General features: G+C 39.0%; 1 protein-coding gene and 1 long non-coding RNA gene across 4 annotated transcripts in view; one reads left to right on the top strand and one right to left on the bottom strand.

Annotated features, from left to right (window-relative positions):
- Nucleotides 1–9,050, bottom strand: part of LOC127469018 (uncharacterized) — a 288,437-nt gene extending 279,387 nt beyond the window's left edge. Inside the window, exon 1 of one of the 2 annotated variants that reach the window (XR_007903775.1) lies at nt 8,874–9,050. This is a non-coding gene — a long non-coding RNA (uncharacterized LOC127469018). The remainder of the gene's footprint in view (nt 1–8,873) is intronic. The other variant, XR_007903774.1, reaches the window with a different exon arrangement.
- Nucleotides 9,051–10,090: 1,040 nt separating this feature from the next.
- RFESD (Rieske Fe-S domain containing) lies at nt 10,091–14,130 on the top strand. Of its 2 annotated transcripts, XM_051782832.1 has the most exons (5): nt 10,091–10,571; nt 11,074–11,105; nt 11,394–11,574; nt 11,669–11,703; nt 11,893–14,130. In XM_051782832.1, exons 1-5 carry the CDS (start codon nt 10,436–10,438, stop codon nt 12,184–12,186), a joined length of 678 nt encoding a protein of 225 aa, XP_051638792.1. In that variant the 5' UTR covers nt 10,091–10,435; the 3' UTR covers nt 12,187–14,130. The 2 variants fall into 2 exon arrangements, with proteins under 2 accessions (XP_051638792.1, XP_051638793.1); XM_051782833.1 differs by lacking the exon at nt 11,074–11,105 and having other exon boundaries at nt 10,096–10,571.
- The last annotated feature ends 631 nt before the right edge of the window (nt 14,131–14,761 follow it).

Here is a 14,761-nt window from a genome sequence, read left to right as displayed (position 1 = left end):
CTGCTAAGTCTCCATTGACATCTCTTTGGTTGGATTTCTCATATGAATTTGATAATCTCTTAAAAAAAAAAAGTATTGGTGTGAACAGTTATGTGTTATGAGAATAAGTTCTGCCTAAAAATATTACTCTATTTCCTTCAATGAGGTCATGTTAATGTAACAATCAGTGAGCAGAATCTATTAGATAATTCTGCACAGCCTTCTGAATCCTCTTAAGTGAAAAGCTTTTGTTGCTTCCTGAGCTAATTACCAACAATTTGAAACTTTTATATATTACATAATCTGCCTGCATAACAGACAATATACAAAGCACATTAAGTCATGCCATGAAAGACCCACACTCAAGTAACATATTGTCCTGTATAGTAACAGAAAGCCTGAATCTAACTGCAAAAATGAGAAAATTTCAGTATGCCTTGAAATCAGGCATCAACAATTGTAATTTTAAAAAGTACTTATACTGAAAATACAAGAATCTGAGAAAAATAGTGATTGTTGCTGTCAGAGACACACTTAATATGCAACCTTATCCTTCATAAATCCCCAAATAATACAACAGTATGTGGTAACTATATACTGTAATAGGCTGACATGCACACCCCACCCAGCACACAGCTATTTTAAATGTACTACTGCTTTTGAGTAACAACAAATTTCAGTAACAATCCACATGATGTTGGAAGCTGGAAATATAAGTTACTAGATAAAACAAGGTCAACTAGATAAATTAGAAAAACTAGAGAAGCACTGTCAAGTGTTTCTTCAGCTGCAATCATGGAAATTTCTAAGCATGGAAGAATTGCCTGTATTTCTTTGAATTCATGTTCTCTCTTGCATGCTTCACTGCTACTTAGTCTACACAAGAAACTTAAATACCCTGAAACTGAAGTTCACTATGGCATTGGACACACAAGTAATACAAGCTCCAGCTTCTCTGAAGGTTCCATATAACTTCAGGCCTCCAGAAAACACAACCCAAGTCTCAGCTTTGCTTTGTTCCTGTGTTCAACTCCATAGTCACACATTTCAGGGAAAGAAAAAGTGGATCTTTACTATAACTGACAGTAACTGGTTTGGTTCAAGTTCAGTAGTCTTCTTATATTCCTCTTTGGCCTGATCAGCTTTGGCTGCTCTAAACTAGCAGCTGCCAGGCCAATTAATACCCAAGCACCGTAGTTTTTTTTCTCTTGCTTCAAGACTGCCTAGAAATACACAGTTTTGAGTGAAATGATGAATGAAAAACATCTTATAGACCCATGGCTTGAATTTTATCATCACAGTTCAGTGAACTATTCTATTATATAATACTAGAAGTTAAATAATTTTTAGAAGGGTAAGATTAATAACTTCAGCTTTTCCTGCCAGACAATGCTTCATATCTGAATTTTTCTGTCAGTAGCCATACCTGGAGCTCAGCAATCAAAGCACTTCTGTGAGGTCTGGATTAGAAATGGATTTTTATCACTAGCATTCTACACTTTATATTCTTATCACCACATATAAGCAAATGCAAAAGGAAGGGGAATAAAAGTTCACTTGTGGTCAACTAACACAAATGATCAATGAAGTTAAATCTGAAGATCAATCTCAACCATTATATCAATAATGTACTCCACACTCTGCATTACTATACAGCTGTAGGGGTATGAGAACAGCAAACAAAAAGTGCAAAAAATATTACTTTCCAAGTAAAAAGTTATTACCTTGCAGTGCTGTAACGCTTCCTTATATTCTTTATTTCTTATGGCATCTCTAGCATTCTTTAATTTTGTCCTCACCTCCTTACTTAACATTTTGGCTACTAAGTGAAAAGGACATATAATCAGTTCTTATAAAAAGACATAGTGAACTCAAAATGTTGTTTCTATCCTACTGTAATTGCACAGAGAGTATTTTAAACACCAAAACACAGCACAAAATCCCAAAATATAAACACACAAAAAACCGCTGGGAAAAAATAATATGGTTTAAAAGTTACTTAAGCTTAGCTCCAAGGCAGGATTTAGTCAATATTCCAAGCAGTTGATACAAAGTAGCTATTCCAGAATGAAAGCTTTGTTAAGGTTTAAGACAAATTTAAATAGGAGGAGATACGTTACAGGACAAGCACCTCAGTCACACTCCTAGGAATGAGCATGTAGCCTTTTTTAGGAATTACAAAACAGTGAACAGTGCTCAAGAGGCATTTTGCACTGGATATATGCTCAGTTCCTAAGGATCAGGGTTTTTCTTCCGTGGTCTCTCCAGCAGCACCATGATGAGCCTGTTGCTGCTCCTCTTCCTTCACATTTATTAAGAGCAGACCCCCCTTGCAACTACACCAGGAAGCAAAAAAGCATTTAAGGACACACCAAAGAGGCATTCACGCTTTTGACCTCGGTGCAATGTTTTGGTGTACATAGTAAATATTTTGCCTCAAATGAACTTTAGGAACACCACAGTCAAAACTGCCTAAATGGAATGAGGCTGAGAAACCATAGTGGTGGTGGTGTAGGAAAAATCCTTGCTTTTAATTTAAGAAAACAGCAAAAAATACCTGCAGGACAGGGAAAATTGCAGCAAGGAATTCTTTATTGCAGCTCTGGGTGCAATCCTAAGTCACATGGGCCTGGAAAGCACACCTGTTGTTTGAAAAATGTGCCTTTTTGTACCCTCTTGGTTACATAAGCTGTTACACATTCAGTAGGTGTCAGGTATTTTACCTTAAAAGGTAATTTCTCGGACTCAGGAGGGAGTGTTACCCTCCCTCCTGATTGATTGGTGACGTACAATGTACAGAGGGGTCTCTCTGCACACAAAGGCCATCTACGTGGCTGAGAGTACATTTTTATTTTTATTCTTTCCCTATTCCCGGATGCAAAGTTTCCCTGGTGTCAGGCCCAGACAGGGCCTTCCACCTTACAGCTTTCACAATATGCCTAAAAAAACCCCTTGGAATTAAATGAAAGAAAAGAAAATCCCACCACCTTCTGTTTTCCACTAAATTCTTTTTGCTTATAATAAAACCAGATTATTTATTTCTCATAGTGTCAGTGTTGAAAGAGACGGGAAAAGCAACCAGCCAAAGAACAAAAAAACTTTTCAGCAGCTGAAAAGCAAAAGATAAAGAGTAGCTGAAGTGCCTAGTGATAAACTGGCAAGATACATTAGTAGATAATTACTAATGAAAGGACAAAGGACAAAGGATGAGGGCGACTTGCCAAGATCCCCTCACATCCTGAAGAAAATAGACAGAAATTGCTCCAACTTACATTGATCAGAAGTTTCTGGAGACAAATTTGCGTCCCCAGAGGGCACAGACGCCTCGACCACCACCAGCGCACCCCGATGTGGCACTGCCTGAGTGCCACTGTCACCCATGCAACAAGAGACATCGCATCGGCACCTGCCCTGCATGGCGAGACATGTAGTTCCCGCTGCTCCAGGACACGCTTGGAGCTGCAGTCCGGGGAGATGCTGCTTCTCATGGATGCCCCTGGCTCCTGGATGAGAGTTGGGGAGGAGACCACATCCCAGCGGGAAGAGCAGGATCGCGGTGGTGGCTGCCAACGAGGGCTTCCCGGGGCATGCTTGTGTTCCAAACCAAACTCGGCTTTGTTCCCAGGAATGTGCTCCACGCTGGCATCAGGCACATGACGGTTGTCAGGTAGCTCTGCACAGGTTGGTCCAGCGGTCAGGTGTGCTACCCATGGGGGACGCAGCAGGAGGACACTGTGGGACAGGGCTGCTGGGACAAAGCTGGCGTGTGAAATGTATGCTCTTCTGTCGGCTTGAAAAGCAGAATGGAAAGGAAGGTCACTAAACTCTGTTACTCTTCCCATTCTAAGTTCTAAAACCATTAGGGATGGGATGGACAGTTCCTGTAATTACAGATGAAATGGCTGAGTTAAGCTGTTGGGCATCACAAACTGATTAACTCAGGCTTTTATTAATTATAAAATAAATACTACAAGTAACTTGTAGTATGAGTCTTTCCAGCCAAAAGGACAATGGAACCAGTAGGTATGTTTTTATAAATTTCTAGTAGCTTTGTTACAGTAATTTATTGATATTCTTGTATTAACCCGAAGACAGGTAGAGAAGATATTTTTTTTCATTCACAAATACTAAGTATATTTCCTTGTGCACTGCTAAAGACAGCACATTTTTTACCCTCTTCTCACCATGCTTCTACCTGCCCACCCAGCCTACGGGTGGGCAAACCAACAAGCTGAAGCCCTGCTGGCTGTTAAAAGGCCTGGGCTTTCATTTGAAAGTGTGCCTGCCTTTGTGGAGGGTGGTGCTCCCTGTGGAAGACTCAAACCTGTTTTGTCAAGTGTGACAAAAATTTTCTTCTCAATGCATTTGGCCTCCAGATTAGTGATGTCTTGAACAGCCAGTTTTTCTGCTGCTGTGTCACAGAAGGCACTGCACTTCTTACAGGGCTTGCTGGTGGAATGTGTTAGTTGGCAACTCAACTCCTAAATTTCTGCTTGAGGTTAACTGAGTGATAACAGGCTCTGCTTGCAACTCATGTCGAGTTCCTGGATGACAGGAGCTTTCATGAATTACTCAGAATAATTGCATTGCCTCGGGTCCCTCAAAACCGGCAAGTCCTACATGGTTCTTACAGAGTGGATCTCCAGAAATAGCTGCAAAGTTTTCACCTTCTCAGCCTTTTCAAGAAGCTTCTGTCACTGAATAGGCATCACTTGTGCAGTACCCAAAGAATGAACTCTGGTCTACAGCTGTTCAAAGAAACAGTATCTTTGTTGGAGAAACTTGTGAATATGTGGTTGACAGGGCGACATATCACTTGTGTACTTCCTCATGAGCACTTTCATCTCAAAGTCCCCTTCAAATTCCTAATGGAGATTACAGCTTTATTTCCAGTTTGTCCTACTGACTGCATGTTCTATTTGCCATTCATAGTAGTGTACAAAATTAGGTGATTGGTATTTTGACATGCTCGCATACAGGCCAGTTCCAGTTGCTGGTATACCATTAGCTCTACTGGAGCCAAATGAAATTATTTTCTCTACAGCACCATGTTATCCAAGAGCATTTGCTGCCAGAAGACAAACAGACGGATTCTTTTTTCTTCTGCATGCATTCCCTGTGTTGAACTCTAAAAGGTGAAGACAATGACATTAATCTCCAATTGTGGATGTAGTGTGTGAATGATAGCAGGGTGGCCAGGGAGGTAATGAAGAACTCATGCAGTAAGGTTAAAATATTTGAAACAGTGACAAAATAATTATAATCTTAAAATATTTCAGTAATTTACAAGAATTATTTCCTGCAGTGGAACACAATTTTGCTGTGCCTAACTGTTTCTGGATTCTCTCTGAAACCTTGCAAAGTCTGATTATATGCAGTATTCTTTGTAAATTCTCTCTTGGATGGTTAGTGCCTATCCCCAGGGAATTGTGTGTAATGGAAGCAGTTGTAACACAGACTGTAAATTTTTCAGGTTTGCTCTCGCTAATTTTTTGGGAGGGTTTTTTGTCCTCTCACAAATTATTCAAGAAAATTCAAACAGTAAAGCTAAAGTGTAAATTTGAAAAAATATCTCCTATATATACCCTATATATGTCTCCTATATATATAAAGGTGCAAAAAGTCCAGAGTATGAAATTGATAAGGTGGCTTAAATTGTCTAATCTCTATTCTTGAAAAGATGCAGACAGAAAGAAACTTAAGCTTCCAATGTTATGTCTAATGTCTAATGAGTAACATAGGAGAACATGATCTTAAATTCAGCATTTGTTTCAAATGGTTATTTTAAAAACAAATACACTCTTAAAAAGAAAAGGAAAAAATAATATTCTTATTTTTAAAAATTGCAGATTTCAGTGGGAGAACAGTCTTTCTTCATGAGCCAGTGTCTATCTGTCAGCATCTCTCAGAAGGGTTCAGTCTCTCAGATGTTGTAGAACAGGCCTGCTCATAATGGCAGCATTTTAGCTCCAATAGGATAATTGGAAATTGGATTTTTGTTTCCAGCACGTCCTTTGGGATCTTCTACAATTGAGCTATCGGATATTTTGGCAGACAATTGTGATGGTAATGCCGGTGGTGTAATAATAATAATAAAGAGGAGCATCATAAGTATTTCTTGCAGTTGAATAGCAGCCTGAGACAGTTATTCGGGAGAATGTTTATTAAAAGCCCCAGCATATGCCCAGAACAAACCCATTATCCCTCTTCTGTGGAACTCATAATGGGGAAAAATATTTTTTCTCACTTCCATTAAAATTACTCATCTTAGGCAACTGGAGAAGAGACTTTTTCTGGTCTCATTAATTTAATATTCATTCAAAATACTTTGCAACACTTTATGCAATAATCAGCCACCATATTCCCTTGAGCTGGGCAGAAAAATGACCTGAAGACCTCCATGCAAACAGTCTGTTGATGAATCAGAATAGAGAATAGAACCGAATAGAAAATAGACCACTATTTCATTTGGAAGGGACCTACAGTGACCATCTAGCCTGACCCCTTCAGGGCTGACCAAAATTAAAGCCTGTTACATAGTCCAAATGGCTCTGGAACACTAATGGGCTTGGGGAACACCTCTTAAGGAAGCCTGTTCCTGTGTTTGACCACACACTTGAAAAAGAAATGCCCCCTCATGTCAAGTCTGAGCCTCCCCTGATTGCTCTGAGCCATTTCCATGTGTCCTATCAGTGTATCCCAGGGAGGAGAGGACAGGCACCTCCCTCTCCACTTCCCACCAACAGTGGGCAGTTTGTGAAATACCACATGGACAATTTTTCTACCAAAATGCTTACTATGAGTAGAGGTGGCAGGATACTTCCAATATTTTGTACATCTCTACTTCAGGACCAAGCTGGAGTGAGATAAGAAATGGAGAAATATCAGCAGAGGAGAAGAGACAAGGAGCACAAAGTTGGGAAGATGCAGATGTGGACAAGAGGCCTGTGCTCAAATATCACCTCTTTGCATATACCCTGTGCCCTCACCTTCTCCTAAAGCCCCACAGTTACAGTACCGGGAAGGCTTTTTGCACACAATAAACAAAATAAAATTGTTGCTGTACTTAGCTGTATTTTTTTTCAGTACTGGTCTGAAGTTCCTATATATAATCATTCCCTGTAGTTGTGTTGATGACAGTAACAGTAATAAAGAAACTCATCCTCTGACTTGTTACCTAGGAGAAGAGACTGACCCCCACCTCACTAAAACCTCCTTTCAGGTAGAGAGTGAAAAGGTCCCCTCTGTGCCTCCTTTTCTCCAGGAAAGGAGAAATACATATGGAATTATTACAAATGCAGAAAATGAATGTAAAAATTAAATAAAGGAGCTGATGATTTTCCTTATTACTGTTACTGTCACCAACACAACTACAGGGAATGATTATATATCAGATTATTTGTTAGTAAAAAATAAAAGTTCTAAAAAAAAAAATCACATGTTTCAGGTATGGATAATCCTTGCTGGCCACCATGCCTAACAGTTTACTCTAGAAATTACAGTGTAAATGCATCTAGAGATAAGATTAAACCTGAAAGCACAGCAGGTTCATTAGCTTATCAAAGAAATGTCCATTATGAAGAGTCAAGTGGAAGAAATGTGATAAAGACTTTTTATAGGTATTATACCATTGATCTGGGCAAGCATAATAAAATGTGATAATCGGTATCAGTTCTTACCTTCTTGGAAGTGCAGGCAGTCATTGTGAGATAGAGAATCAGAGAAACAGGACTGAAATTACTGTTAAGAGTGAATTATTGAAGTGAATTCTGTTCAAAAAAGCAGGACATGAATCTCATTGGAACTAAATATTAGATGAAGTAACTATTTGAGGCTTTATCCAGGATCTTTTAGGCTACCGATCTGGAAAATGTTCTTTTCAATGCAGTCTGCAAAATTTGCTCTTTCACAAGAGTCACGTGTAAATGGCAGTTCCTGGAGAGAACATGGGGCAGTAGATAAAGCTGTATTTCTAGCAGTAAAAGCCAGTGAAAAATCTTTTTCTGTATTGTCCCCTGCTCAGTCTGTACTGTTTATTCTTTAACTAATGCAAGAATTGCACAAGCCTGCTTGAAATGCAAAGGTCACATTCACACTGTTCTAGGGGATTTAAACTACAACAAAAAAAGTGATGTCTCGGACCAACCAATTTTATTTCTGAATGAGGTATCATAAAATCCACAAAGTATGACCAAAATAGCATTAAGGCTTTGTAAGGTTGCCAAATAAATCAGGCTCTGAATGGGAACAATGTCCAGGCAGCTACTGCCATCCTGCTGATCTTACCTTCTTCTGTAAGTGTGTTTGGCATGAAAATATAGGAAAAATAAAGACAATAAAGTAGAAAGTAAAAAAAAAAAAAAAAAAAACCAAACAAAAAACCAAACCAAACCAACCAAACAAACAAACAAAAAACAGAAAAACCCTGGTATTCCCCAAATTCAGCCGATACTAAGGTAAAAGACCACAGGCACAGAGGAAAATGCGTTAGAGCAGGGTACAGGAATGAGTTGCTACAATTCACAAATCTGGAACCTTTCTGCTGCTCCCAAACCCCCCACCAGGTGGCACTTGGCTACAGGGACAACTGCATCTGTGCCATCTGCAGTGACTCAGAAAATATCAAAGCAGCCAAACTCTTAAGAAAACATCAGGAAAAAAAATCTACTAGAAGACTAGCTTACTGTCTATATGTGTGGAAGTAACCTTTTCTCTTACTGACTGAAATGCACTCACTTCCACAACCAGGTGCTGCTCCAGTAGCTGGTTGGTAGCTCAGGATTCTGTCATGGGACCTGTTAGGGGGTAATGTGACCCATTGTTACTCAGGTCTTACTTGAATGGATGGTTTCAACATGGTTAACAACCTTGAAAAAACAAACAAACAAACAAACCAAAACAAACAAACAAAAAAACCAAAAAAAAAAAAAAAAAAAAAAAAAAAAAAAAAAAAAAAAAAACAGAAAACGGGAGCAAAGCAAAGCTGGTTATTATTTCACCTCATAGTGCAAAGGACAATGCACTTCCCATGGGGCTATGAGAGAAAAATTGTCATTTTAATGTGCTTTTGGTCAGCAGATGATTGTCACCAGATCAGCTGTCTCCTTATCTGTGCTGAAGCTTAACACCTGTGATTGTGCTGTTTAAGGAAAGGGAGGAGAAAGCAGGTCTTTGGTCATCTGGCACCAGCTGTGGAGGCAAGAATCTGCTGCCTCCTTTGGGCCTTTTGCTGCCTCTGAGTTGAAATATCTCATGTTCTGTTCGTACTTTGTGGGTTCACATCCACTTCATGGATGAGAAAGTGGCCATGAGCAGTAAGAGGGTCTTGTTACAGGTATTTCATGATAAGGAGTACTTAACTACACCCCTCATCTAAGGAAAGAAAGTCTTTTGCCACCTTGCATTTAATAAACTCAGTAGCATAATGACAAGTTGCTTCAAGGGCTTTCTTTTGTAGGATGCCTGATGTCCCAGGGTAGTCCTTAATGTGCAGGTGGGTAGATAAGCATACAAGTATCAGCTGTGAAATGAAGCTGTTTGCTATTGATCGCTTATGCAATTTGGGCCATACAGGGTCCACAATGTGCTGAGCCAGTTTTCAGAATGAGGTGCCTAGATAATTAATGCATGCAAAATTCAGGCTGTCTGTAGAAATGTCATCACTAAATGAGCTAGAGGTTAGGTGGTAAGTGTTATTTTAATAATGGTTCAGACATGCATACATGTGTATGTGTGTTTGTACAAATACATATCTATGTGTGTGTATTGCTATAGGTGTATGTATTTATATACACAGTTTTTTGAGAAGTGTCCTCATTAAGGGTTTTCTAACTACATTTTGCATTTTAGTATTTTGGCCAATTTGGAAAGCTTATAGGCAGAGTCAGCCAAACAGTGATAGCAATAATTGGGGATTTCCTACTCTGGTTCTTATGGTTAATTCACTACAAGCTATGCTTATCTCCCGAAGAAAATAAGTGTCAGTGCCTTATTGGTTTGTCCTGTGAGTCTGATAGTGACGTTTCACTTTCTGGGTAAAACTGGGTGGAAGTTCCTTGAACTGGAAAGCAGAGAGTTGGCCAGTCTATACAGTTGATCACGTGCTGATCAGTTAACAACTCGCCTTGGAAACGTCACACTGTCACTTAAACCACTCTTCCCAGTGCAGTGAAACATGGAAATATGCAGTTGCTGATCCTGAGGACACATGTCACATAGCTGTGACTGAGCAGAGTTTTGGGAGAAGGCAGCATTCACATGGGCTCACGGTGAGGACAGCAGAAGGAGGAATGTGAAGCTCTCCTCTTCTGTTATCAGGCCAGCCCCAGCATGTCCCAGCTTCTTATCAGCCCTAGCAGAGCTGGGTTCTGACGTGCTGAGCCTCCATACATCCTGCCATAGGGTGCTATAGAGGCCGGCCCCACTGCCTCCCATTTGCACATAAAGAGGCGCAGCGATGCACGTCATGACAGATACCAACAAGGCCTGGCAGATAGACAACGTGAAGAGAGGCAATGCTGGACCTCATCATCCTCAGCATCCATTTCTTCATCTGCTTTCTCATATCCATTGCCATCTGGTGTGGAGCAAAGGTACAGTGCAGCTTTCAGTGGCTCTACATACCCTGCAGCCAGAGGCTCTCCCACCTGCAGTTTCCCTTTGGACTCTGTGTTTATAAAGACCTGTTTTAAACTGATTTTTCTGAGGAAGTGAGAGTAGCATAGTTGTACTGGGAATTTGAAGGAAACTGGAATACAGTAGCTAATTGTAAGTAAATTTAATGGGAAGGAAGTTTTTGTGATAAAGCTGCTTATATAATCTGTTGGGAGAGGGTGAGTCTATTAGATGTTTGAAATACATAAGAGGAGGAAGGCAAAGGCAGGCACATTTGTTAGAAAGGTCAAGTTGAATACAGCTCAATAAACAATGCTTTTTCCCTTTTGCAGAATAATTTTTTTATCAACTTACATCACTTTATCTTTCTAGCCATATTATTATTTAAAGAATAATGGATTTACATGTGAATGTTACTCATTGCATAAATAAATTATATAGTATGTTACATTTACCATCTTTGTATTTGTTTGCATATAGGTTTTGAGGGGAGAAGGTGGTTAAAGCGCAGAGTAAGTGAATAGTGATTGAGAATTTATCTTGCCTCAGCCTCAGGTATCAGGTTTGCAACAGCTGGTTTTCCTTGTCCGTTTCTGTTAGTGGACATGTGGACTGAACATTATCACTAAACTCCTGTGCTTTTCTTTGTCTGTATGTTGATAGTCTTTCACTAAAATTTCTCCTTTCACCTCATGCATCAGGGTTTTCTCTGAGGCATCCACTGTACCATAGAAATCCAAATGTGACCTGCTTTATACGTGGCTTTTTCATTTATTTTGTGTGTGTTTGTGTGTTTTAAGGATGTAGATTTGCACAGCTCAAGCAGAGGAGCAGCTGAAATGAGGCCAGATGGTCTTATATTTATTGGCAAAGAAGAGGACATAAAGAAGTCTGGAAGAATAACAGCCAAAATCAATGGCAGAGAAATTGTTGTTTTCTACCATGAGGGGAAATTTCATGCTCTGGACTCTCGCTGCTACCGTAAGATACTTGCACATATGATCTCAATGTTGCAACAATTAAGCATAAAATATGTTTGCTACATAAATAATTATGGTATTCTGCCATGTTTCAGATGAAGGAGGCCCTTTGTGTCGTGGAGAAATAGAGGTATGTAAACAAAATAAAAATAATGCATAGAGTCATGTGAAAACTCTAATGCATTTTTTCTAGTACTTTTATCTGAGCATACCATTGAAAAAACTGGTTATATAACAGCAGACAGCCATACAGCCAAATCATCAAACATATCTTTCGTCCTAGAAGACGACTTGCTATCTTTTCTTCTTCTTCCTGCAGGATATCCATGGCCAAGCATGTATTGTTTGTCCTTGGCATAAGTTTAAAATTACCTTGGAAACAGGAGAAGGATTATATGAAGGAATAAACCCTCTGGAGCCATCACCAACACCACAGTGGCAATCAAAAGGAGTCAAACAAAGGATTCATAAGCTCACAATAGACAATGGAAGCGTTTATGTGTGTCCTCCAGATTTGTCTGTGAGCTTTGACTCTGACTATTTTGCTGAAAAGTACAAAAATGGTGGTGAGTTAGCTATGGGAAAACAAAGCCACTCAGACGCAGCAGAGTAGGTCGTGGCCAGAAAGCAGAATCCTGGGGAATGCACCAATGAAAAACCACTGTCATGAAATAAAAATGCACTGTGCCACGAAGATCATCTCCAGATTAAATTCTATTGTTAATGTTATGTTAAAGGATTGAAACACATAGAATTGAGTAGGATAAGAAGCCCTGCATTGCCAGAAATGTGACTGATCTTCTGCCAAGGACTTTTTTTTTTTTTTGCATTTCAGAAAGTCTTATTTACAGTAGAGTGCCTTATAATATTTGAAATTTTAGAAGCCCTATTTTGCTAGAATTTTTTTAAATTTTAAGAGGGGATATAGTATGTTACGGCTTATAAAACTTATTACAAAGCTAAAGGTAAATAGTCAGGTGTAAAGGTTATGTTTATATACTTAACAGTTTCTACTTATAATGCCTTCAGTATAAATGAAATGGAAATTTTTAATTTTTTTGGTATTTAACTGATCTCTAGGTGTTTATTAAGTGCCACAAATGGAAGTACAACACTTCAGTAATTTTTAGTGAGTTTTTTTATGCCTGTTCATGCATTACTACTGTGAATCTATAGAGGTATTTATTTTCCTTCTCCTCATTGAACTCCTCTTGCTCAAATTATCATATAATGTGACAATCACGTCATCATATAATGTGACAAGAAATTGTTATGTATAACTCGTTCTTCCTGCTTCTGTTGGTTAAAGAGGAAGTTGTTGGGTATAGTATGTGATGTAGTGGCCCTCATTTGCTTGTTTTCGTTTATTGTAAATACATTTTTATACATTTATTTGAAAATATGTGCTTTCTGTTTAGAGCCAAAACTTGTGTTTTCCTATGTGTAGTCACTGTATAACATCATATCTGCCCCAAAAACTGCCTCCAAGGAAGTTTCTCTCTGAGCTGTACTGCTTTCCAGGACATGGTGGGGTTTTCTGCCCAGACTGTGGGGTCCAGAGTGCAGAGTTACTCTGTGAACACTGAGCATCATTGAATCATTGAATCTAGAAAAGACCTCCAAGACCATCAAGTCCAACCATTAACCCAGCACTGCCAAGCCCACCACTAAACCCGGTCCCCAGGTGCCACATCTACATGTCTCTTAAATGCATCTTGCATGGCTGCAATTCTTCAGCATATTTTTTTGTTGTTGTTGTTGTTGGCTTTTTGCAAATTTCATTCATAATCAAGTTCAGTTTGAAATGCCTCTTCTTCTTCTGTAAGTTTCTCTTGTGCATGCAGTAGGTTGTCTTGCTTTTAATGTATGTCACGGGTAACTAGGTCTGTGTCAACGCTATTGTTCATACAAATGTATTTAAAAGTAGTGAGGCAGAGGGAAGTTTCAGAGGAAAATATCTGTGCCTCATTGATCACAATGAAAAAAGCAAAGCACACAATCAATTTATTTTACCACATCTAAACTGTGATAACCACCTTTGATCATGCCTCCTGACATTGTTTTTGTGGTCAACAGAGAGAAGTGGCACCGTGAAAGTGCTGTTTAGCTGACCTATTTCAGTTTTGTGTTTTATGAGAATTACAGCACAGAAATGTTTTCTCTTTCCTCCTCTTCCTGGCTGACCACTCAGGCAGCCAGTGCCTGCCTTCTCTTAGATGAATCACATCTACTAGAAAATGCTGTTATGTACTGACCAGTTCTGTGATTTGTTGGGGTTTTTTAATTATTATTTGTTTGTTTGCTTTTAAATGAATATGTAAACTCCTCTTGCAGCCACAGGGTAGATGGCAAGAAGGTGGGGCAGGTGGGCAGCTGACACCTGCTGATTCCCCACTGATACCCAAGAGGCTTGGGTGGTGCCAAGGGGGATGGACAATTGTTTCCCTTCCCTCTCTTCTCACCCAACTACCTGCACCTGTGGTGAAACTTGATGACAGATGTCGTGACCAAGTGAAAGACATGGATCATTAAAAGGAAAATATTTGCAAGATCTTCAGATACACCTGTATTGACTCATCCAATTGCTGAGATAGTATTTTTATTGATTTCTTTTGAAGTAGTACATTCATAAAAATAGACTGTTTACATTAATAAAGATGCAGTTCAGTTTAAGAAAGCGCCAACTATGAACAATATGATACTGCCTGCATGAGATTTAGAAGAATGCTAGTAATAGGAAGTTTCATTTGAAAGCTTCACAAACATGTTCGTATTAGTGGAAGAGTGCTCAGGTTTTTGCAGAGTTGATTTTAGTGCCTAAAATTCAGCAAAGTGTTTAATCATATGCTTACTCTCAATCATATGGAATAAGTGAAACCACCTGTTCAGGTGTAGATAAGTCTTTTTTATTCAGTACTTCTCAGGCATAGTAACTATCTGCAAGCTTTTAAGGTGGTTTTATTCCCAGGAAGATTGAATTAATTTAAAATATAAAGTTTGTCAGTTAGTTTGCTTTCCCCTCAATTTTCTCGTGGATAATCACAGAAGAAACAGAGAATTATTAACTCAGGCAGCTGTGAACAAAGGAGGGAGGGTTGGGGGGCTGTTATTTTTTTTATTTTATTTTATTTTTCTTCTTCTTTTTTTTTTTTGTATTTTTTTTATTTTTTTACAGCAAAGAACAAAGC

Source organism: Manacus candei, unplaced genomic scaffold, assembly GCF_025592945.1.
Source record: "Manacus candei isolate 608988 ecotype Guabito, Panama unplaced genomic scaffold, ASM2559294v1 h1tg000016l, whole genome shotgun sequence".
NCBI lineage: Eukaryota > Metazoa > Chordata > Aves > Passeriformes > Pipridae > Manacus > Manacus candei.
Note: the sequence above shows the minus strand (reverse complement) of the source record. Positions and strands in the feature narration are given on the sequence as shown.